The following is a 25,738-nucleotide window of genomic DNA, read 5'->3' on the forward strand; positions in this document are numbered from 1 at the left end:
CACCCAGTGTGCTGTGAAAAGGGAGCCAATGTTCACAGAACAAAGAGTAGCAGGAAGCACAATGAAACACCTACCATAACTACAGTTCCATCTATAATAATAAAAGCTTAATATGCTAATTAGGACATATGTCCTTCTGGATGACCCTCCGGATGGAACCCGGGTCCCGGGTGCCAGAGGAAAGCTGGTGCTGGGAACCAGAGGAAGGAAGGCCTACTTTTGCATGAATTTCATGCATTGGGCCTCTAGTCTATATATATATATATATATATATATATATATATATATATATATATATACACACATATATATATATATATATATATATAATATATATATATAAAGAAGTAATATGACAATAAGGTCAGGACTCCATAACAATCATGACCAGCTCAGGAGGAGGGGCTGGGTGTGGCCCTGAACCTGAGAGATCAACACAGAGGGTGGCCTGCTCCGAGCCTCTGTGGTGTAGCTAGGGGCAGGCCCCCAGCGGACAGATGGACACACACACACACACACACACACACACACACACACACACACGGCACCAGCTCATAACTAGGTTTTCTCTTTGTTCAATTCTACTTCTTCTTTCTTATTGGCTTGTAATTGTAATTTAATATCAGTAATTACTATTGATGGAGGTACTCATGCCATTTGCCAATTGCTTCTAATTTGGCCCATGCGCTCTTTAGAATCCTCTGCATTCTTTTACATTCGTCTATGCTTTTAGCATTTCATTTTATACAATGTGTTGGTGATTAGATCTCTCTTTTTAGTAGCTGGTCTAGGATTTATAATATCCTTTTTTGACAATCAAATTGTAGTTGATTAGTAATGAAATCTGAGGGGTCTTGCAAGCCTCTTCGGGCTTTGATATGTACTGAGTGATCCATGAATTTCACCTCTGGCAGTTGACCCTGACCGTATGCCCACATCATCATGAAAGATTTCTTTATACACCTCAGCATGTATTATCTTACTTTTCATATGTGTTGAATTTAAATTAACATATTCTTGTGGATCAAAGGTGATATATGTTAAAGATAGAGGAATAGGAGCATACAAGAATTGAACCCAATGCCCACGCCTATTATATCTAAATGGAACTGTAGTTATGGTAGGTGTTTCACTGTGCTTCTTGCCAGTCTCTGTTCTGTATACATTGGCTCACTTTTCACAGCACACTGGGTGAATGCGTTCTACGTGTTTATACTCGGTATTTTATTTTTATCAGCTTTCATGTCCGTGTTACAATAGCTATGCCCCTGATTAGAATCTAATAACTCTTTATGACCAGTTTGAGTGATTGTATGAGCTGGATGGATAGTAGATGTTGCATTTCATCATTTAGGGGGTATAGTGAGCCATGGATAGAGAAGCAAAACTAAGTAATAACCTCTACCATCTACTGCCAACATGGGTGTGACACAGTTTGGTTTTGACATGTTTGTGGAGTAATTTGAAGGTGAAGATGGAGACAAGCATTTTTTATATTTTTCCTCTGAAATTAGAGTCTCAAAACGCCCCACAGCTGTGGAGAAGCTGAGAAAGTCGGGAGGGGGGTGGGGGGAGCAGGGAGGGGAGAGATGGCATCTACTTTCTGGCCAATGACGTTTCATGAACAGAACACACAGCATGTTGGTTTGTCACATTTTAATGAGATGCTTATGAGAAGTGGTCCGTTGGTCTCAGATTACAATGACATCTCCCACATGGCATTTAACAGGAATTGTGATTAATGAATAAAAGTGAGTTACAGCCTATTAGAAAAAGAAATTGAGAAGAATTAGATTAATATTAAAACATTCTGAATGAAGGCACATATTTTAATGTGAAAACGGCCACACAGCTCTCATGTTATGCACAAGTGGGATACTTCAGCTTTCCTTCTCGACATTGTGCTCGGAATGCAGATGCTGGTGACACTCTACGGTAGGGAGGTCGACACATAAACTCAACATAATCATTCGTTCCAGAATAAATTTTTTTTGCATATGACCATTTCAACTGTATGTTATGTTTTTTCATGATTTCTTCTGATATTACACATGCATCTGAAGGTTTAAAAAAGGGGCATAAAACGTTAAGTAGTATACAAATATTTTCCACAGAATTTTACACTTTCATGTAGAATATTCTACACAGATCCAGGAATTTATTCTCAAACCCTTTTCCAAAACAATTCATTGAAAATTTATCATGTTGGTATATCTCATTTTAAACTATCGATGACATAAAAATGAGGCACACTGTGGAATGTGTGGTCATTGCATGTTATAATCAACATTCACAATATCACCTATGCTATGAAGGGCTTTCATTAAAGAATCCTTGAAGGGGGTGGTGGAGGTGGATGAGGATGGTGGGGACATAAGTGGTGACGAGGAAAGTAAAGAAAAATGATAGTTTCTTGCTGTGGATGATCAAGGATTTTTCAGACTTTATACCCTCAGACATGACTATTTGGTTGTCAACAGAAGGGGTGATAGTCCATGCAAATTCTGTTGTAAGCAGCAAACCTGACATTCATTACACGGATTTCTCAGGGTCCACGAGGAAATTAAAGGACTTACCTAAGCATTTGGGTGGCTCAGACCACTGTCCATCATGGCACGTTATTCTCCTGTTTCCCTCAAGTTCATAGAAGGCCTGGCATTGATACTCCACTGAAGACCCCGAAGCGTAGAATGGTGATATATATGTGGTAACGTCTCCATTGTCAATAGCAGGAGGGGGCCCACATTTTCCTGTGGACTCTAAGAGAGGATACTGTTGGTTTATTGAGTGAGCAGTTGATTTTAAGGGAGCTGTGGAGTAGGTGGGAGCTACACTCACCTCCTTCCGGCCCCAAACCGATTTAGAGGAAACGATAGAGCAACAAACCTTAGTAACCAAATGAAGGCCAGCGGGACAGGAGTCTAGTAACCAAGTGCTTACAGAAGCTGCACAGAGACTGGGAGGGGAGAATGAGACACCTACCCTTGCACTCAGGTGGGTCTGTCCACTCCCCACTTAAGCATGTCACCACTGGATTCCCGAAGAGGCCCAAAGAGTTGGTGCATTCATACAGTACTGTGTCACCAGGTCGATACCGAGGCATCCGGTTTCGTATGAATGCATTTTGCACTGTGGGAGGGCTGCCACAGGAGCGATCTGAATAAAGAGAAAAAAAATGGATCTCTAATTCAGGGACTGTTTACAACTCAGTTGAGACTGAAAAGCTTCATAAATTCATATGCAGGATTGAATGGAGAAGATAAAGCAATATATATATATATTTTTTAATGAGTTAAGCTTCTATATCTTGAAGTTCTTTCCCATCCTCCCTTGAAGGTTAATGGACATAATTTGGCCAATGAAAATGACGATCATGCTGTGTAAAACTTTTTATTTTGACGTAGTTCTTTTTGTTTACTTTTTTCTTTTGTTTCCATTGCTCAGAGAGATATATCAGCAAGTATATTGCTATGTGCAATGTCTGAGATTTGACTGCCTATAATTTCTTCTAGGATTTTTATGACTTCAAATTTTACATTTAAGACTTTAATCACTGCAATGAGCAATGTGTAGTTTTTGGTGTAAGAAGGTGGTCCAATTTCATAATTTTTTTTGCTTGTATCTGTCCAATTTCCCCAACACCATTTCTGGACCAATGTCACCCCAATAAATTCAATAATTTTTTTTTTAAAAAGTTATAGAATGAAAAGAAAGTGATGGTTTTTCTGAACATTTTCCTTTAAATTTAGTAAACCAAGTATAAATGATATAAATTTAAAATGAATTTCTAGACCCTAGAAACTCATAATACATACATTATTTGGCTTCATAACGTGGTTTGCAAACATCATGTTTTTGAATTTAGGCCTTTAGAAAAATAAGCACAGTAGCCACTTTCTTAGAGAGTAAGTCAAGAATTAACAGGCTTTGAGGGATATCATATGGTTGGTTGAAGGAACAAAATGATCACTTATAAGATCCAAACAGCAACAGACTGTGGAATCTCAGAGGGAAGGTGAGGGAGGATGGGTGGGTGGGAAGAGAATAAAAGAAGACCTTGTATGCATTCATGCATAACCCACGGACACAGACTACAGGGGGGTGAAGGGCCGGGTCAGGGGCCAGGGCCAGGCTAGAAGGGGAAATGGGGAGAAAAGTGGACTTCTGTAATACATTCAACAATAAAGATTAAAAAAAATATCCAAACAGTAATTATGGAAAATAGAAGAATGAATTTATAATTTCATCAAAATACACTTCAATAATGTGAGTGCTTAAGGGCACAGCAGTGAGCGCTGTGCAGGTCATTGGGGAGACTCGGGTGGATATAAAGTAATAAGAGGCTGAAGCTATGGTTCCCCACAAAATGGGCGCAGAGCCCGCTGGGAGTTGCTACAACGGTTTCCGGGTCACAACCCCTGGGCTTCTGATGCTGAGTCTGAGTGAGCCTGTGAGTCTGCATTTGCCTTTTTACCGATTCCCCAGAGACGCTGACACGGCTGTTTCCAGGGTCACACTCTGAGGGCTCTGGGGCCCCAATGCCCAGCACTCAGTGCACATCCCGTTCCTCTCTGCTGAGGCATAAACCTTCCTTCATCTGGCCTCACCAGAACCTACGTCCATTTTTTAATGAAGCCAGAAGCCATTCACCAAAATACCTTTGCATGTGAGTGTTCCTATCCACCTGCCATTCATACACTGTACAACACTGGATCCTTCCATTTTGCATTGTTCTGTACATCTATAAGTCACTTGTTCTCCTGACTTGTATGAGTTCTTCGGCTGGCCCACGAGGATGGCGTTGTCATAGCTGGGTGGGCTAGGACAAGTCATTGCTGAAAAGGCAAGAACATAGACTTTTCAGTAAGTCTTTAAAATGTCGGCCAATAATTATACTCTAGAATAATAGATACACACCAAACTAAAGCCTAATGTACAATGTCTTCCTTATAACTTGAAAATGTTATAAAAAATGTTTTTCTTAAAACTTGTTCACCATCTTGACTCAATTACATTGAATAATTTTACATTTATTAAAGGTGTCACGTGGGGATGGTGGAATTGAAAGCCTGAGGAGATGGGCATACAAGTCATGATCCAAACCAAACTTCTTACATCCAAATTCTTATTTGTCCACACGGGCCACAGACACTATGTACATATATTTTTTGGTTCGGTCCAAATTTGTTTCCCATAATTTCATCAAACACATTCAATTGACTATGTTTTTATTGATTTCAGTGAGGAAGGGAGAGGGATTGAGAGATAGAAACATCAATGATGAGAGGGAATCATGATTGGCTGCCTCCAGCACGCCCCACGCTGGGGATGGAGTCTGCAACCTGGGCATGTGCCTTGACCAGAATCAGTCCTGGAACCCTTCAGTCCTCAGACCAAAGCTCTTCCACTGAACCAAACCCGTTAGGGCTAGAATTGTTTATTAATTCATCAAAATTTTATCATAAACAGTAAGACTGATTTTCTCAGAGTCCACAGGAATATTAAAGGACTTACCTAAGCATTTGGGTGGCTCAGACCACTGTCCATCACGGCACGTTATTCTCCTGTTTCCCTCAAGTTCATAGGAGGCCTGGCACTGATACTCCACTGAAGACCCAGGGGCGTAGACTGCTAATGGATACATGGTAATGTCTCCATTGTCAATAGCAGGAGGGGGCTTACATTGACCTGTGGGCTCTAAGAAAGGATATTGTTGGTTTATTGAGTGAGCAGTTGATTTTAAGGGAGCTGTGGAGTAGGTGGGAGCTACACTCACCTCCTCCCGGCCCCAAACCAATTTACAGGAAACGATAGAGCAACAAACCTTAGTAACCAAATGAAGGCCAGCGGGACAGGAGTCTAGTAACCAAGTGCTTACAGAAGCTGCACAGAGACTGGGAGGGGAGAATGAGACACCTACCTTTGCACTCAGGTGGGTCTGACCACTTCCCACTGAAGCATGTCACCACTGGAATCCCAAAGAGGCCCCAAGGTTGCCTGCATTCATAACGTGCTGTGTCCCCATGACGATACCTAGGCTTCTGGTTTGGTATGAAGGCATTTTGCACTGAGGGAGGGCTGCCACAGGAGAGATCTGAATAAAGAGGAAAAAAGGGATCTCTAAGGTAGCGATCATTTAGATGCCAATGAGATTGAAAATCACAAATTTACATGCAAGATTGAAAAAAGATTAAGCAATTTTTTGGTAATTGCTAAACTTCTATATCTTAAATTTATTTCCCGTCCTCTCTCTAAGGTTAATAGAGATTTTTAGGCCAATGAAAATGATGATTATGCTGTGCAAAACTTGTTAGTTTCACGTAGACTTATTTATTTTTTTCTTTTGTTTCCCTTGCTCCAGGAGATATATCAGAAAAGATTATGCTGGGAGAAATGTCTGAGATTTGACTGCCTATGATTTCTTCTAGGATTTTATGGTTTCACACCTTATAGTTAAGTCTTTAATCCATTTTGAGTTTATTCTTGTCTTTGGTATAAGAAGGTGGTCCAATATCTTTCTTTCTTTCTTTCTTTTTTGGCTTGTGTCTGTCCAATTTTCCCAGCAGTATTTCTTAACTAATGCCATCCCAATAAATTCAATAAAAATTAAAATGAATTTTTTAAAGTGATTGAAAAAAGAAAATGATAGTTCTTCTGAATATTTTCCTTTAAGTTTAATAATCCAAACATCAATTATATAAATTCAAAATGAATTTCTAAACTCTAGATATTCATCATAAATACCTTTTTTGGCATCAAAATGAGTTTCTCAAACATCATGTTTTTGAATGTTTATTTTAGGCCTTTAGATAGTAAGCGATTATAGCCTCTTTCTTAGACAGGACGTCAAGAATTAACAGGCTTTGAGGGATATCATTTAATTGAAGGAAAAGATCATCATTTAAAAGATCCAAACAGCAGCAGGCTGTGGAATCTCAGAGGGATGGAGGGGTGGGAAGAGACAACCAAGACCTTGTATGCATTCATGCGTAACCCATGCACACAGACCACAGGGCGGTGAAGGACTGGGGAGGGGCCAGGGCCAGGCTAGAAGGGATTAATGGGTAGAAAAGTGGACTTTTGGAATACTTTCAACAATACAGATTAAAACTCAAAAGATCCACACAGAAATTGAGCAAAAATAAGAGTACAATATATTTACAATTTCAAGAAATACTCCAATAATGTGAGTGCTTACGGGCACTGCAGTGAGCACTGTGAGGTCATTGGGGAGACTCGGGTGGATACAAAGCAATAAGAGGCTGAAGCTATGGTTCCCCACAAAATGGGCGCAGAGCCCTCTGGGAGTTGCTACAACGGTTTCAGGGTCACAACCCCTGGGCTTCTGATGCTGAGTCTGAGTGAGCCTGTGAGTCTGCATTTGCCTTTCTACTGATTCCCCAGAGACGCTGACACGGCTGTTTCCAGGGTCACACTCTGAGGGCTCTGGGACCCCAATGCCAAGCACTCAGTGCACATCCCATTCCTCTCTGCTGAGGCATAAACCTTCCTTCATCTGGCCTCACCAGATCCTGCGTCTATTTTTTAATGAAGCCAGAAGCCATTCACCAAAATACCTCTGCATGTGGGTGTTCCTATCCACCTGCCATTCATACATTGTACAACATTGGATCCATCCATTTGGTAATATTTTGGACATCGATAAGTCACGTGTTCTCCTGACTTGTATGAGTTCTTCTTCTTCCGGCCTACGAGGATGGCATCGCCATAGCTGGGTGGGCTAGGGCAAGTCATTGCTGAAAAAGCAACAACATAGACTTTTCAGTAAATCTTTAAAAGTACATGTTGGCAAATAATTATATTTTAGAATTAGAGATACACACCAAACTAATGCCTCTTGTACAATGTTTTCTTTATAACTTGAAAATTCAAGCAGTCTTGACTCAATTACATTGAATAATTTTGCATTTATCAAAGGTGTCCCTGGGGATGGTGGTATTGAAAGCCTGAGGAGATGGGCATAAGGGTCATGATCCAGACCAAATTCTAACATCCAAATTCTTATCTGTCCACACAGGTCACACTCACTATGTACATATATTTTTTGTTTCTGTCCAAATCTCTTTACAATAATAACATTAAGCATATTCAATTGACTATCTTTTTAATGATTTCAGAGAGGATGAGAGAGGGATTGAGAGGTAGAAACATCACTGATGAGAGGGATTCACAGATGGACTGCTTCCAGCACACCCCACACTGGGGATGTGAACTGTCACCTCCTAGTACATAGTTTGATGGTCAACCACTGAGCCATGTGGGGCTGGCTACATCTCCGGAGCATAGACTGGTGATGGGAATGTGGTAATGTCTCCATAGAAGGAGCGGGCCCACATTGTCCTTAAGACTCTAAGAGAGGATAATGCTTGGTTTACTGAATGTAGGGTAGCTGCAGAGTAGGTGGGAGCTACACTCACCTCCTCCCGGCCCCAAACCGATTTAGAGGAAACGATAGAGCAAAAACCTGAGTAACCAAATGAAGGCCAGCGGGACAGGAGTCTAGTAACCAAGTGCTTACAGAATCTGCACAGAGACTGGGAGGGGAGAATGAGACACCTACCCTTGCACTCAGGTGGGTCTGTCCACTTCCCTCTTAAACATCTCACTTCTGCATTCCCAACGAGGCCCAAAGAGTTCCTGCATTCATAACGTGCTGTGTCCCCATGTCCATAGTTAGGCTTCTGGTTTGGTATAAAGGCATTTTGCACTGTGGGAGGGCTGCCACAGGGGAGACCTGAATAAAGAGAAAACAATGGATCTCTAATGCAGCAATCATTTAGATGCAATTGAGATGGAAAATCTTCATAAGATTACACACATGATTGAAAAAAGAAGATCAAGCAAATTTTTTTGGTAAGAATTAAGCTTCTATATCTTAAGTTAAAAATTTTTTATTGATTTTTAGATAGAAAGGAGAGAGAGAGAGAGAGAGAGAGAGAGAGAGAGAGAGAGAGAGAGAGACATTGATTTGCTGCCTCCTGCATGTCTCCTACTGGGGATTAAGCCCACAACCCCAGCATGTGCCCTGACTGGGATCAAATCAGCGATTTCTTGGTACATGGGATGACACCCAATCAACTGAGCCACACTAGCCAGGGCTACAACTATTTCTTTCTCTCTCTCTCTTTTTTTTAAAAATATATGCTTTATGATTTTAGATAGAAAGGAAGAGGGAGAGAGATAGAAACATCGATGAGAGCGAATCATTGATTGGCTGCCATCTGCACACCTCCACTGGAGATGGAGCCTGCAATCTGGGCATGAGCCCAAACCAGAATCAAATCTGGAACCCTTCAGACCTCAGACCAAAGCTCTTCCACTGAGCTGAACCTGATAGGGCTAGGATTGTTCATTAATTCATCAAAATGTGATCATAACCAGTAAAACCTATGCATTACATTGATTTTACTAATAGTCCACAGGAATATTAAAGGGCTTACCTAAGCATTTGGGCGGCTCAGACCACTGTCCATCCTGGCATGTTATTCTCCTGTTTCCCTCAAGTTCATAGAAGGCCTGGCATTGATACTCCACCGAAGACCCGGAAGCGTAGACTGCTAATGGATCCGTGGTAATGTCTCCATTGTCAATAGCAGGAGGGGGCTTACATTGTCCTGTGGGCTCTAAGAGAGGATACTGTTGGTTTACTGAGTGAGCAGTTGATTTTAAGGGAGCTGTGGAGTAGGTGGGAGCTACACTCACCTCCTCCCGGCCCCAAATCGATTTACAGGAAACGATAGAGCATCAAACCTGAGTAACCAAATGAAGGCCAGCTGGACAGGAGTCTAGTAACAAAGTGCTTGCAGAAGCTGCACAGAGACTGGGAGGGGAGAATGAGACACCTACCCTTGCACTCAGGTGGGTCTGTCCACTTCCCTCTTAAACATGTCACTTCTGGATTCCCAATGAGGCTCCTAGAGTTCCTGCATTCATAACGTGCTGTGTCCCCATGTCCATAGTTAGGCTTCTGGTTTGGTATAAAGGCATTTTGCACTGTGGGAGGGCTGCTACAGGGGAGACCTGAATAAAGAGAAAACAATGGATCTCTAATGCAGCGATCATTTAGATACAATTGAGACGGAAAATTTCATAAATTTACAGGCATGATTGAAAAAAGAAGATAAAGCAATTTTTTTGGTAAGAGTTAAGCTTCTATATCTTAACGTAAAATTTTTTATTGATTTTTAGATAGAAAGGAGAGAGAGAGAGAGAGAGAGAGAGAGAGAGAGAGAGAGAGAGAGAGAGATTGGCTGCCTCCTGCATGTTTCCTACTGGGGATTAAGCCCACAACCCCAGCATGTGCCCTGACTGGGATCAAATCAGCGATTTCTTGGTACATGGAATGACACCCAATCAACTGAGCCACACTAGCCAGAGCTACAACTATTTCTTTGTGTTGTTTTTTTTTTTTAAAATATATTTTTAATGATTTTAGCGAGAAAGGAAGAGGGAGAGAGATAGAAACATCAATGATGAGAGTGAATCATTGACTGGCTGCCACCTGCACGCCTCCACTGGAGATGGAGCCTGCAACCTGGGCTTGAGCCCTGAGCAGAATCAAATCTGGAACCCTTCAGACCTCAGACCAAAGCTCTTCCACTGAGCTGAACCTGATAGGGCTAGCATTGTTTATTAATTCATCAAAATGTGATCATAACCAGTAAAACCAATGCATTACATTGATTTTACTCAGAGTCCACAGGAATATTAAAGGACTTACGTAAGCATTTGGGTGGCTCAGACCACTGTCCATCACGGCACGTTATTCTCCTATTTCCCTCAAGTTCATGGTAGGCCTGGCATTGATACTCCACTGAAGAACCGGGAGTGTAGACTGCTAATGGATCCGTGGTAATGTCTCCATTGTCAATAGCAGGAGGGGGCTTACATTGTCCTGTGGATTCTAAGAGAGGATATTGTTGGTTTATTGAGTGGGCAGTTGATTTTAAGGGACCTGCGGAGTAGGTGGGAGCTACACTCACCTCCTCCCGGCCCCTAACCGATTTACAGGAAACGATAGAGCAACCAACCTGAGTAACCAATGAAGGCCAGCTGGACAGGAGTCTAGTAACCAAGTGCTTGCAGAAGCTGCACAGAGACTGGGAGGGGAGAATGAGACACCTACCCTTGCACTCAGGTGGGTCTGTCCACTTCCCTCTTAAACATGTCACTTCTGCTTTCCCGAAGAGACCCAAAGAGTTCCTGCATTCATAACGTGCTGTGTCCCCATGTCCATAGTTAGGCTTCTGGTTTGGTATGAAGGCATTTTGCACTGTGGGAGGGCTGCTACAGGGGAGACCTGAATAAAGAGAAAACAATGGATCTCTAATGCAGCGATCATTTAGATGCCATTGAGATGGAAAATCTTCATAAGATTACACACATGATTGAAAAAAGAGGATCAAGCAAATGTTTTTGGTAAGAGTTAAGCTTCTATATGTTAAGTTAATATATTTTATTGATTTTTAGATAGAGAGGAGAGAGAGAGATAGAGAAAGAGAGAGAGAGAGAGAGAGAGAGAGAGAGAGAGAGAGAGAGAGAAAGAGAGAGATCCATTGGTTGCCTCCTGCACGCCTCCTACTGGGGATTAAGCCCACAAACCCAGCATGTGCCCTGAGTGGGATCAAACCAGAGATTTCTTGGTACCTGGGATGAAACCCAATCAACTGAGCCACAATAGCCAGGGCTACAACTATTTCTGTCCTTTTTTAAATAAAAATATTTTTTTAATGATTTTAGAGAGAAAGGAAGAGGGAGAGAGATGAAAACATCAATGATGAGAGGGAATCATGATTGGCTGCCTCCAACACCACCCACACTGGGGATGGAGCCTGCAACCTGGGCATGTGCCTTGACCAGAATCAGTCCTGGAACCCTTCAGTCCTCAGACCAAAGCTCTTCCACTGAACCAAACCCGTTAGGGCTAGAATTGTTTATTAATTCATCAAAATTTTATCATAATCAGTAAAACTGATTTTTCTCAGAGTCCACAGGAATATTAAAGGACTTACCTAAGCATTTGGGTGGCTCAGACCACTGTCCATCACGGCACGTTATTCTCCTGTTTCCCTCAAGTTCATAGGAGGCCTGGCACTGATACTCCACTGAAGACCCGGGAGCATAGACTGCCAATGGATACGTGGTAATGTCTCCATTGTCAATAGCAGGAGGGGGCCCACATTGACCTGAGGACTCTAAGAGAGGATATTGTTGGTTCATTGAGTGAGCAGTTGATTTTAAGGGAGCTGCAGAGTAGGTGGGAGCTACACTCACCTCCTCCCGGCCCCAAACCAATTTACAGGAAATGATAGAGCAACAAACCTGAGTAACCAAATGAAGGCCAGCGGGACAGGAGTCGTAACCAAGTGCTTACAGAAGCTGCACAGAGACTGGGAGGGGAGAATGAGACACCTACCCTTGCACTCAGGTGGGTCTGTCCACTTCCCAGGTAAGCATGTCACTTCTGCATTCCCGAAGAGTTCCCTAGAGTTCCTGCATTCATAACGTGCTGTGTCCCCATGTCGATAGTTAGGCTTCTGGTTTGGTATAAAGGCATTTTGCACTGTGGGAGGGCTGCCACAGGGGATAGCTGAATAAAGAGAAAACAATGGATCTCTAATGCAGCGATCATTTAGATGCAATTGAGATGGAAAATCTTCATAAGTTTACACACATGATTGAAAAAAGAAGATCAAGCAAATATTTTTGGTAAGAATTAAGCTTCTATACCTTAATTAAAATTTTTTTATTGATTTTTAGATCGATAGGAGAGAGAGAGAGAGAGAGAGAGAGAGAGAGAGAGAGAGAGAGAGAGAGACATTGATTTGCTGCCTCCTGCATGTCTCCTACTTGTGATTAAGCCCACAACCCCAGCATGTGCCCTGACTGGGATCAAATCAGCAATTTCTTGGTACCTGGGATGACACCCAATCAACTGAGCCACACTAGCCAGGGCTACAACTATTTCTTTCTCTTTTTTTTTTAAAAAAAATATTTTTTATGATTTTAGAGAAAAAGGAAGAGGGAGAGAGATGGAAACATCAATGATGAGAGCGAATCATTGATTCGTTGCCACCTGCACGCCTCCACTGGAGATGGAGCCTGCAACCTGGGCATGTGCCCAGACCAGAATCAAATCAGAACCATTCAGTCCTCAGACCAAAACTCTTCCACTGAGCTGAACCTGATAGGGCTAGCATTGTTCATTAATTCATCAAAATGTGATCATAACCAGTAAATCCTATGCATTACATTGATTTTACTCAGAGTCCACAGGAATATTAAAGGACTTACGTAAGCATTTGGGTGGCTCAGACCACTGTCCATCACGGCACGTTATTCTCCTGTTTCCCTCAAGTTCATGGTAGGCCTGGCATTGATACTCCACTGAAGAACCAGGGGTGTAGACTGCTAATGGATCCGTGGTAATGTCTCCATTGTCAATAGCAGGAGGGCGCCCACATTGTCCTGTGGGCTCTAAGAGAGGATACTGTTGGTTTATTGAGTGAGCAGTTGATTTTTAGGGAGCTGCGGAGTAGGTGGGAGCTCCACTCACCTCCTCCAGGCCCCAAACCGATTTACAGGAAACGATAGAGCAACAAACCAGAGTAACCAATGAAGGCCAGCTGGACAGGAGTCTAGTAACCAAGTGCTTGCAGAAGCTGCACAGAGACTGGGAGGGGAGAATGAGACACCTACCCTTGCACTCAGGTGGGTCTGTCCACTTCCCACTGAAGCATGTCACCACTGCTTTCCCGAAGAGGCCCAAAGAGTTCCTGCATTCATAACGTGCTGTGTCTCCATGTTGATACCTAGACTTCTGGTTTGGTATGAAGGCATTTTGCACTGACGGAGGGCTGCCACAGGAGAGATCTGAATAAAGAGAAAACAATGGATCTCTAATGCAGCGATCATTTAGACGCAATTGATATTGAAAATCTTTACAAATTTAAATGCTAGATTGAAAATAGATAAAGCAATATTTGGGGTAAGTTTTAAACTTCTATATCTTAAATTTAATTCCCATCCTCTCTCTAAGGTTCATAGACATTTTTAGGCCAATGAAAATGATGATTATGCTGTGCAAAACTTTTTAGTTTCACGTACTCCTATTTGTTTATTTTTTTCTTTTGTTTCCCTTGCTTGAGGAGATATATCAGAAAAGATCGTGCTGGGAGAAATTTTCCCAGCACCAATTATTAACCAATGCCACCCCAAGAACTTCAAGAAAATAATTTTAAGACGTAATAGAAATAAAGAGAAAAAGACAGTTTTTCTGAACATTTTCCTTGCAGTTTAGTAAACCAAACATCAATTATATAAATTCAAAATGAATTTGTAAACCCCGAGTACTCATAATCAATCCCTCATTTGGCATCAAAATGTGTTTCACAAACGTTATGTTTTTGAATGTTTATTTTAGGCCTTTAGAAGATAAGTGACAGTAGCCACTTTCGGAGACAGGAAGTCAAGAATTAACAGGTTTTGAGGCATATCATATGGTTGGACAAATGTACTATGATGGTATTGAAAGCCTGACGAGATGGGCATACAGGTCATGATCAAGACCAAACTTCTTATATCCAAATTCTTATTTGTCCACAGGGACACAGACACTATGTAGATATTACATTGAGGGATATCATATGGTGGGTAGGGGGGTGGGAAGAGACAACCAAAGACCTTGTATAGATTCATGCGTAACCCATGGACACAGACAACAGGGGAGTGAAAGACTGGGGTGGGGGCCAAGGCCAGGCTAGAAGGGGTCAATGGGGAGAAAAGTGGACTTTTGTAATACTTTCAACAATAAAGATTAAAAATCAAAAGATCCACACAGAAATTAAGGAAAAATAAGAGTACAATATATTTACAATTTCAGAAATACTCCAATAACGTGAGTTCTTAAAGACACTGCAGTGAGCACTGTGCAGTTCATTGGGGAGACTTGGGTGGATATCCTATATAATAAAAGTGTAGTATGCAAATTGTCCCCTTGACCCAAGTTCTTCCAGGAGTTCGACCAGGGGTCAGGCCAAGTGGGGAAAGGGAGGGAGGCCCTGGCTAGCTGTGGCAGCGGCAGCAGCAGCAGGTGGTGGCCGGTGGCTGGGAAAGGGAGAGAATACCTGGTTGGCAGCCAGCAGCCCTTAGGGACCCTACCAGTGCATGAATTTCGTGCACTGGCCTCTAGTCAAGCAATAAGAGGCTGAAGCTACGGCTACCAACAAAATGGGCATAGAACCCGCTGGGAATTGCTACAACGATTTCAGGGTCACAACCCCTGATTTCTGATGATGAGTCTGAGTGAGCCTGTGAGTCTGCATCTGCCTTCCTACCGATTCCCCAGAGACACTGACACGGCTGTTTCCGGGGTCACACTCTGAGGGCTCTGGGGCCCCAGTGCCCAGCACTGAGTACACATCCTATTCCCCTCTGTTGAGGCATAAACCTTCCTTGATCTGGCCTCACCAGAACCTACGTCTATTTTTTAATGAAGCCAGAAGCCATTCACCAAAATACCTTTGCATGTGGGTGTTCCTATCCACCTGCCATTCATACACTGTACAATATTGGATCCATCCATTTGGTAATGTTCTAGACATGTATAAGTCACTTGTTCTCCTGACTTGTATGAGTTCTTCGGCTGGCCCACAAGGATGGCGTTGTCATAGCTGGGTGGGCTAGAACAAGTCATTGCTGAAAAGGCAAGAACATAGACTTTTCAGTAAATCTTTAACATGTCAGCCAATAATTTTACTTTAGAATAATAGATACACACAAAACCAGTGCCCACTGTACAATGTTTTTCTTATAACTTGAAAATTCAAGCAGATTTGACTCAATTACTTTGAATAATTGTACATTTATTAAAGGTGTCACGTGGGGATGGTGGAATTGAAAGCCTGAGGAGATGGGCATACAGGTCATGATCCAGACCAAACTTCTTACATCCAAATTCTTATTTGTCCACAAGGGCCACAAACACTGTGTACATATTACATTTTTTGCTTCTGTTTAAATTGGTTTCCCATAGTTACATCAAACATCTTAAAACAACTATGTTTTTATTGATTTCAGAGGGTAAGGAGAGATAGAAACATCAATGATGAGAGAGAATCATTGATGGGCTACCTCCAGCATGCCCCCTACTGGGGATTAGATCCTGCAATCTTGTATGTGTTATGACTGGGATTCGAACTATCACCTACTTGTTCATAGTTATATGCTCAACCGGCGACACATGTGGGCCTGGCTACATCAACCATCTTAGAACATTATGGATTTATGAGGAAAAACTGATAAACTGTCAATGAATTGAATAATGATGAGGTGGGTGAGCAGGGACCAGCTGTGATACAAGAAGAGATGAGAAATCAGAGGTTGCCCAGCAGAACACATGGAAAGTGAACACGGATGACATCAAACGAAATAATTTGGCCCCTGTTGCCAAAGTTTTAATATTACCAGGGCTATTAATTCTCTACTGGAATCCAGAATTTTCTAGAGATACCTTCTAGAACTACTACAGTTTTATAGTTTTACCATGGATGCTTTGAACTAAAGATATTCATCAGCCTCAGAATAAAATGAAATACACTATACTTGTGCATTCTGGTGGACTGGACCATTTTCCTCCTGCACATTCCACATATGGAGGTCCCCGAATCTGAAATCCGCTGTCACAGGTGTATGTATATTTTTCCCCATGCGGATAACTGTTTAATCTGCCAAATAGAACAGCTTTGGAAACCTCGGGGGGTGGTCCACAAGGAAGTCCTAAAAGAAAGAAGAAAAGAAAAGAAAGAAAGAATGACTGCGTATTTCACTAACTGAACTTTACTTCATGTCCTGGTTGTCATATTTGGTACTTTCATTCGAAAGAAAATGATCGCACAGGTGCTAATATCACATGACAGGAAAGGTGCACAAATGCTTGACAAACCACCATGGTGGTTGTCCAGCTGTCAGCTTGAGCAGGAACTTGGAGAAATGTGCACACATCTGAGAATGGGACTGTCAACACTTCCCTAACCAACCATGAGCAATAAAAAGAAACACACTGAGAACCATCTTAAGAGAAGTATCCTCTGTTGTAAGAGATCGGAATGGACAATGTAGGGAGACCATGAATCTTTATAAAACCTGATGGCAAAGCCTTCATTGCAACCCATACGATCATGTAGGATATGAATAGGTACACTTATATGAAGAGTGCAGTTTCATTTCACCACACTTCCAGTTTTAGTAGGAAAGAAATGCCCGAATTAAAAGTGATTTCATAATGAGCCAATAAAATTAATAAAAATTGGTTTAATTTGTTTATGCAAAAATCATTTGGAAAAATATGGTAATATATAAGTGACATATAATGGTTTTCTACGTTTATAAATCTAAAGAGTTATTTCTCATGGCTTTGATGATGACGATGGATTATCTTACTGAACTGCACCAAAACAGAACTTCAGTGTGCATGCTGTCCTCACCTACACACTGTGGTGGAACGCTCCATTTTCCCCGGTGGCATGTTATCCCATCTTCTTTGGATAATTTGAAACCATCCTTACAAATATAACTTAATGTGGTGCCATGCGCATATAGCTTGGGTCCCAATGTTTCTTTTCCTTCTCCTGACAATTTGGATGAAATAATGCTTCCATGTTCTACATGAGGTGGTTGAGAACACAGCGTGTTTCCTATATAAAAAATAGAGATGAAAGGGTGAGGCACAAAGATAATGTTTAAATTGAAAAATAAAATCCAACACTGTTTGGAATTTTAAACTAGGGACATCGGAACCAATTAAATTTTTAATAACTAAAAGTATTTGAAACTTGCAAAGATATATGTGCCCATAAAATTGATGCTACTGTCCATGTGTCCCATATGCCTCTTCAGTCTCCTCCTGCTCATCTTGAGGAGTGAAATACCCATAAACAGAACTTGGGTATTTCCACAGTCACTGGAAGTTTCTGTTTGCATTGATTTCACATTAGAAGGTAAATAATGGTGATTGATTTCTGCACCTGGATGGTGTGTACTGTTTGGAGATGAAGTGGGATGGGTAGGGGAGAAGGGTGATCTTGTTCCTTTACACAAAGCAGGGCTGTGGGTTACCCTCATCTGAGAGACAGTGTAATGCAAGCGACCCACTACTGACCGACACAGCGCGGTATTGACTGCCATCGTCCATCCTGGCACACGATTTCCTCTCCTTCCTGGATTTGAAAGTTTTCTTGACAGAGAATAGATATTTTTTCTCCTTCTTGAAAATTCACTGAAAGGGCCATATGTTGAGAATTGGGAATCTGAGGTGGAGGTGGACATCGTGGTGCTTCTAAAAATATTAAAATCAGATTTCTTGATGGAAAATTATAAGTCAAAAATATTAAAATGACAATTCAGTGAATAAAATGATCAATAATAATGCACCTGGAAAGATCAAACTATAATGCTATGTTCTGTGTTTAAATATGTCATACTTTCCGTCTTGTTTGTCACTCGAATATACCTCATTGGGTTTATATTCTCATGGCCTTCCTTGTAGGTTCTTTCCTTTACACCTTCTGGGATCAATCTTGGGAAGCTTAGCTTATGTAAAATGCTTTCTGTATATTCTAGGCCCATGGAAATTGGTAAAAATATTGAGGTGAGTGGGTCAAGGTGCCCTCAATTAAAGAAGAGCAATAGTGATATGAAAAGTGGGATGAACCCTGTGTTATTGGAATTGGTGGTGGCAATGAGACTCAGTGTTTGCCAGACAGATATAAATGAGCAAAGACAGATGACTAGATGGGTAGATTCTTACAGAGATAGATGGATGCAGACATAGATAGAGCGTGCACCCACAGACGCTTAGATAAATACACGCGTTATAGGCATAGGCACATCTGTAAGGTAAGAACTTGGTAGCAATGGGATCCCAATAGGAATGCGCACACCCACTGCCCAATGTGACTTTAAAGCCACCGCACTGCCGGGTGGTTTGTTGGACAGCTGACCAATGCACAGGGTACAATAACTATTCAGAAGCAGTATTTTGGTTATTTTATAAATTACTTTCAGGCTACAACATTATTGTCATAATACAGACTTAGAAATAAAAGGTTAAGACACAAAGAGACACCTTCTACAAGGCAGGAAGGAAAATCCACCGTTGGGAAATGTTGTAAGCAAGAGCTCACCTGTGCAGGTCACCTCGGGCTCCCATTTTCCGTTCACGCAGACTGAGTGTTTCTGCTCTGACTTCCTCCGACAAGTGTAACTGATTTCCTTATTATGCTCATATTCAATCCTACCTGACAACTTTGTCTCATAGGCAATTGTCTTTGGTAATTTACACGTCTTCAGTTCAACTGTTGCTGTAAAATGAAAATATTCCATTGAAGACACTAATTATGAAAATCCAAGCAAGTAATATTAAAAAACCCAACACAACAACTAAAGAGTCCAAACTCTAATGAAATAGGACGTTCGGTCCATAAATTCCACCAGCAACGGTCTCCCTGATCATGTTGCATGAGGTGGGCTACAATGTTTGAACACACAGTCCTATGTCCAGTATTGAAATTTCAGAGAGAATAGTCATCCTAAAGCCATGCTGCCCTTTGGGGATTGCAAGGACATTGGGGTTCACCTTTTGTGTGATCTACATAGGAAAGAGTCATACATGACTAAATATGATCCCGTTTGAAATCTGCAAATTTTCACATCCAGTTTTCTTGGTGCCACATATCTCTACATTATTTTCAGTCTATAGTCTTCAAATGGTAAAAGAAAACAATTATCTGTGGAAATAGAATATATGAAGTTCCTAGTTTAATTATATATTTTAAAATAAATTTAATCTGTACAAACAAGAAAAGTTGATCTAAGGTGTAGGGTGTAGACTGTAAATGTTTCAGCATATCTTTGGCACGAACACCAAAAAACCAGAATAAGAAATTTGGTTTTTAAGTCATAACACATTTTGGATATATGTTCTTCGAATCTTTGAGAAGCTATTTTATACACCAGATCATCCTAGAATCCAGTAATATTATAATGCCCTAATAACACATTTATGTTGGCTGCCATATGTTTTAGATATGGACTATGGAAGTTTTCGTACACAGCTACATATTTCAAAAAGGCAATGCAGGTGGCAATCCGTTTTGAATTTGATAAGACCTATCAGTGTAGGTCTTAGGTAGTTTTTGTTAATAATTTGTTAACGATGAGAGGCAAGTGAGGGTGAATAGAACAAAGAAAAGGCAAGTAATTGGCCAAAAAAAGTAATGATTGTGTAATGCAACCTTGAAAAAAAACTAAAATAAAGGGGATTAATTTAAAACAGACAAGAGGCTTGAGAAATAGTCTTATTGTTAGGGCGGGTTCCAGAGTGGTGAGGGACACAAAATGAGTCGTCTTCTTTAAGATGATAACTGGAGGAAGATTTGGAGTCAAAAGGAGGTGTGATGGCTGTGGTATGTCGAAGATGCTTGTTTTCTGAAAGAATTTATTTATTCAGAGAAAAGAAACATCTTGATAGAGTGAAAGGCTGGTTTATAGGGAGTTACAAAATAAACAGTGAAGAGAAAATTTCAATCATGTGTCTTTAAGTAAAATTTAGCTTCACAGTTTAAATGATGTTAATATTAGGGACAGATGTACAAAATTCTATTGCTAGCTTCTATTTTTCCTCTGTAGATCCTATTGTACTATAATCCATGAATGTTGGCTTCATTATAATTTGCAACCTGACATTTTCAAGACTATCTCTAAATTTCAAAAATATGGTTGCATGTAGTTTCACAATAAAAAAATATCCAATGTTATTAAATATCAATTACAGAAGTGTCTTCTCACCAATGCACTGGGGTGGTTGGGTCCACGTTCCCCTAATACATGTAACTGAGCTGTGACCAATCATTGTAAAGCCTTCTCCGCAAGTGAACGCTACTGACTCTCCATGGTGATAGGAGGGCCGTGCTGGGGACACGACCTCGCCGTGCTCCAGCTCAGGTACGTCTCCACATGTACTGTCCTCCTCTGTGAAAATCCCACAAACAAACATTCAACTTTAAAATGTACGTGAGGTCTTGATATGAACAGAAACACTACTGAAATTTTGGATACATTACCAACACACACGGGCAAGGGTGTCCACTCTCCATCAACGCACTGAATTTTCCTCGCACCCTTCATCAGGAACCTGGGGTTGCACACGTACTCCACCACCTCACCATGTTCATATTCCCCTTTAGGTGTGTCTGCCACTGTCCCATTGGGGAGTCGAGGAGGTTGATCACAGGACTGTACTTCCTCTACGGTAGAAATACTATATAACTAAAGGTTAAAGTGTCTCCTGTACAACTGAAAATCCAGTAAAATGAAGAGATTTTTTTTCTTTAATCTATTACTTCTTATCTAACTTATAGCATTCTTTTGAAGAAGGATAAAGAATGGTGTTTACACCAGATTCAGGTCTCCCAGTTCTGTTATGATACAGAACTAGCACATTGGACATATATGTAAGCCCAGGAAACATTCAATATTCTAGATCAGGGGTGGGGAACGTCTGGCCCGAGGGCCATAAAAGGCCTTGGAAATCATTTGGTCTGGCCCTGCCAAGGCATTAGGGGTGAGTTAAGTAAATGTTTGATCAATTACAGCAGGATAACTTTTAAGTTGATAATTTTCTATGGTCTGCGATTGATGCTACAAATATCCAAATGGCCCTTGGCAGAGAAAAGGTCCCCACCGCTGCTCAGTGATCTAAACCACATGCAAACCAACAAACAAATATGACTGTGCAACTTATAGCCGTATTCACAATCCATCAAAACCTTTTCAAAAAATACCATCATTGGAGGCAAGCATTTGATCAACAAATTTTAATGCTCCATTATATTGTACATGGGCTTGAATTAACTGTAAGGTGCTTGAATATTGTTTAGACACACTCAGGGAAACTTGAGGTGAGACTCATGCTGATAGAAATGTCCAATATTAATGGTGGAAGTTATGCAAAAAATATGACAAAAGAGGTAGCTTCAGCATCAGACACAATACTTCAATCTACGGAGACTTTCAATACGTGGTTCAATAAAAAATTGAAGATTAATTTTTTAAATAAGGAAATCTGAGGTATCTACTACCCAACACACATTCCTCCAAAGTTTGTCTCTGGCTTAATGCAGTGGGTTATAGACACACTGGGAGCCAACAGAAAATTAAGAGGAAAAGAACAGCTGATATCCAACATTCTAATTCTGTTTTGAGCAGGTGTCAGAGTATTAATCACCTTTACATGTTGGAGGATTACGGGACCATCCAAAGTGGTAGCACTGAAGAGAGTCTGCTCCAATGAGAGTGAGGTGTCTATTTCTGCAGGAGAATGTCAACACGTCTCCAATCACATATTTCTCTTTCCGGGGCTGAGCAAGTAAGCTCTGCTCTATAACGGGAACCATGCATTCTCTTTCTATAAAAAGGGTAAATAATTTAATGAGAACATATGATTAACCAGTGGCAAGTAAACTTTATATGTCGTGCAAAAATAAGTGGCTGGGTATTGCATATTCGGAGAGGCATCAAATAAATGTTCTCCCTGGAAGTGCATTATCTATTATTTCTGACAGATCCCTCATATTCATATGGGACTCTGATAGCAATAGATGTGTCCTGAAAACTTATTTGTAATATCAACTCTCTTATAGTGGATCTGATTTTATAATTGACACTAGAGGCCTGGTGCATGAAATTAGTGCAGTGGGGGAGGGGGCAGGGTCCCTCAGCCTGGCCTGCACCCTCTTGGAGTCCGGGACCCCTTGCTCCTTACTGCCCAGCTCGCTGCTCCTTAGCTCTGCCACTGTGAGCCCAGCTTCTGGCTGAGCTGCACCACCTCCCCACACACCGCCCCCCTCCCTGCGGGGACACATTGACCACCAGGGGGCAGCTCCTGTGTTGAGCATCTGACCCCTGGAGATCAGTGCACATCATAGCGACTGGTCCTTCTGGTCATTCCGCCGTAATGGCTGCTTAGGCTTTTATTATATAGATTAGTAAAACTAAAGGCTACATTTTTGGTATTATCAAAACAATACAATTCTCTCACATTTAAAAAATAAACACTACAACTTTAAATTGCATGCTTAAATAAAAATTGGTATTTTAATATACTTGGGGAAGCAGGACACTCAAAGAGAGGCATTTCTCATATATTTCAGTAGAGGAACATTAAAACTGGCTTAGTTAACAAATTAAAGCAACTCCTACGAATGTGTTCCTAAGGTGATCTGTTACTATAAAATTTTTAATAGAAAGCCATATTGGCCACATGGGGTTCTATTGTCTCTGTCATGACCACACTCTTTCCTTCCTGTTTCCCTGTCATGTCTGGTGGGTGGCTTGGCATGGCCATGAGACTCTCATATTCCTGATTTTGCATTCTTTTTCAAAGAAGGCCCCTCAAAGGTGTGAAACCTCTGGCTTCATACAACCCGTGGCTGCCTCTAATCCCAGAGAAGAAATACGTGGCGATCATCGAAAACCCTCCCCTTTTAGGTAGAAGGAAATCCCAGCTCTCTCATGCCTGTACTTCCAACATCATCTTCTCTCTCTTTTCCGCTGTCAATCCAGACCCCAGGCCGCATGATCTTCGAATATTGTTTAAAGAGGTCAGCTTCTTTGCTCTCCCTGTTGCACGGTCCTGAATGGTTTTCTGTGCATAGATGCCTTCCTATGTTTAACAGAGCCCTCGATCCCTCCCTCGTTTGTTCCTTTGAACACAGTAGGCCTCCTTTTATTCTCTCTACTTTGCTACCCATTCCTCTTCTGTCCTGTCTGACATCTGCATGTTGGAATGCTTCAGGACTCAGTCTTGAGTTCTTTTCTCATTCTGTATTCTTTCCCCATGAGACGTCACTTACATGGTAATAATCTCACATGTTGAGCTGGCTAGCCCTCAACGTTCAACTCTATAATTTAGAATCCAATTTTGATTGTCCATGGGCAGCTGAGTCCTCCCGTGCCCAAGTCAAAGTTGAGATGTTCCTCTCAAAGACCTCTTTCTACTGCCCACACCACCTTACCCAAAGTCACCTCCATTTACCTGCTTCCTTATGCAAAAAAAACACCTATATAAGGAAAGGCTAATATGCAAATTGTGCCCTCTACCAAGAGTTCAACCAGGGGGTAGGACTGCTGGCCAACCGCCTGTGGCCCCTCCCCCTGGCTGGCCTGATTGGCCGAGATGGAGGTGGAGAGACTGGGCCTCACCCATGCATGAATTCCTGTACCGGGCCTTTAGTTTAAAATAAACATGTGAGTCCCTTGACGATTACTCTGACACCCAACATTCAGTAATGTTACCTGTGTTTGCTACCACCAAAATGCATCCCAGACCTGTCCTCTGTTCTGCATCGCTTCAGCCATCACTCTGGCCCAAGCTCCACCTAAAATTCTCCCCCTTCCTCAGTAGAATCCCTGGTAGTTCCCAAAAATAATTTTGTTTTCAAGTCAATTCATTCAAATATTATAGACAGCCCTGGCCAGTTGGCTCAGTGATAGGAACACTGGCCCACAGAACAAGGGTCCCTGTCTCAATTCCCGGTCAAGGGCACATAATTTTTTTGTAGGTTGGATCCCATGCCCAAGTTGAGGCATGTGTAGGAGGCAACCAGTCCATATGTCTCTCTCACATCCATGTTTCCCTGTGCCTCTCTTTCTCTCTCTCCCCCTTCCCCTTCCCTTCCACGCACTCTCTAAAGATCAATGGAAAAAATATGCTCCGGTGAGGATTAAAAAAAATCAAAGACAAATGAAAAGGGGAAAAGTCCTACCTAAGAAGGAAGCTAAATATTCCCGTCAGTTTCAACTCACCTTGTCCATGAGCCCAGGAGACCCACAGGGTGAGGATGACCGTGACCAGTAACTGCATGGTGGGCTCCCGGGTGTGTTAGTGCAGATCTTCCAGGGCTGCTGTTTGGGGCTTAAATCTGCATTATGAGCCCTTTCCAAGTGTGGCTCTGAATTTAAGTGACAGTACCGGGAAGCTAGTTGACTGAGGTCACTCAGTAGATATCAAATTTCAAAGAGTTTTGCTAAGGCCCTCAATTCCCATGAATGATTTCAATTCCCTAACTTGTTCTTGTCCAACTTTCCTTATAAAGTTAAAAATTGGCTCCAAGATTCTAATTTTTAAATTAATCACTTAATAAAAATGGGTGAGGTTCTTTCTCAACCAGGGGATTCACGTGGGAATAGCTCTGACTGCGTGTCCCTGTGACTTCTGTCCTCACGTTGCTCTCACCCGACTGCAGTCCTAGGGGTCTATGGATACCACCCAGTGTGTCCCACACAGTGTATGTTCCTGTCTGTAGGACAGCACTGATTTTTTTTAAACTCACAACAGACCACACCACCAAGACCAAGAATTCCGCACATTCTTGGCATTCAATGTTTTTCACATGTTTTATTTCCCTTTGGAGAAAGAAGGAGGCAGAGGGAGAGAGAGAGAAACATCCAGGATGAGAGAGAAACATCTATCTGCTGCCTCCTGCACGCCCCCTACTGGGGAATGAGCCCATTACCAGGCCATGGGCCCTGACCCTGAAGGAACTGGTCCTCTTGGTGCAGGGTATGATGTCCAACCAGCTGAGACACACTGGCTGGGCTGAGGCTCCTTTCACTTGAGGGAACAACATATTCGGAGGCATGCCACCGAGAAAATGGGAAG

At 41.7% G+C, this 25,738-nt stretch overlaps 1 protein-coding gene across 1 annotated transcript; it reads right to left on the minus strand.

The window, feature by feature from the left end:
* Nucleotides 1-1,642: 1,642 nt before the first annotated feature.
* LOC308535570 (complement factor H-like) lies at nucleotides 1,643-24,940 on the minus strand (the record flags this gene model as incomplete). The annotated part of the gene is made up of 22 exons (XM_081114513.1): nucleotides 1,643-2,057; nucleotides 2,577-2,759; nucleotides 2,983-3,156; nucleotides 4,659-4,835; nucleotides 5,515-5,697; nucleotides 5,921-6,094; nucleotides 7,578-7,757; nucleotides 8,582-8,755; nucleotides 9,462-9,644; nucleotides 9,868-10,041; nucleotides 10,742-10,924; nucleotides 11,147-11,320; nucleotides 12,033-12,215; nucleotides 12,437-12,610; nucleotides 13,720-13,893; nucleotides 15,580-15,717; nucleotides 16,624-16,797; nucleotides 19,203-19,379; nucleotides 20,905-21,048; nucleotides 21,141-21,323; nucleotides 22,304-22,483; nucleotides 24,883-24,940. The coding sequence occupies 22 exons, from the start codon at nucleotides 24,938-24,940 to the stop codon at nucleotides 1,861-1,863; spliced, it is 3,741 nt and encodes a 1,246-aa protein (XP_080970639.1). The 3' UTR covers nucleotides 1,643-1,860.
* Between the last annotated feature and the right edge of the window lie 798 nt (nucleotides 24,941-25,738).

Source organism: Myotis nattereri (genome assembly GCF_964212035.1).
Source record: "Myotis nattereri genome assembly, chromosome: 20".
Lineage (NCBI taxonomy): Eukaryota > Metazoa > Chordata > Mammalia > Chiroptera > Vespertilionidae > Myotis > Myotis nattereri.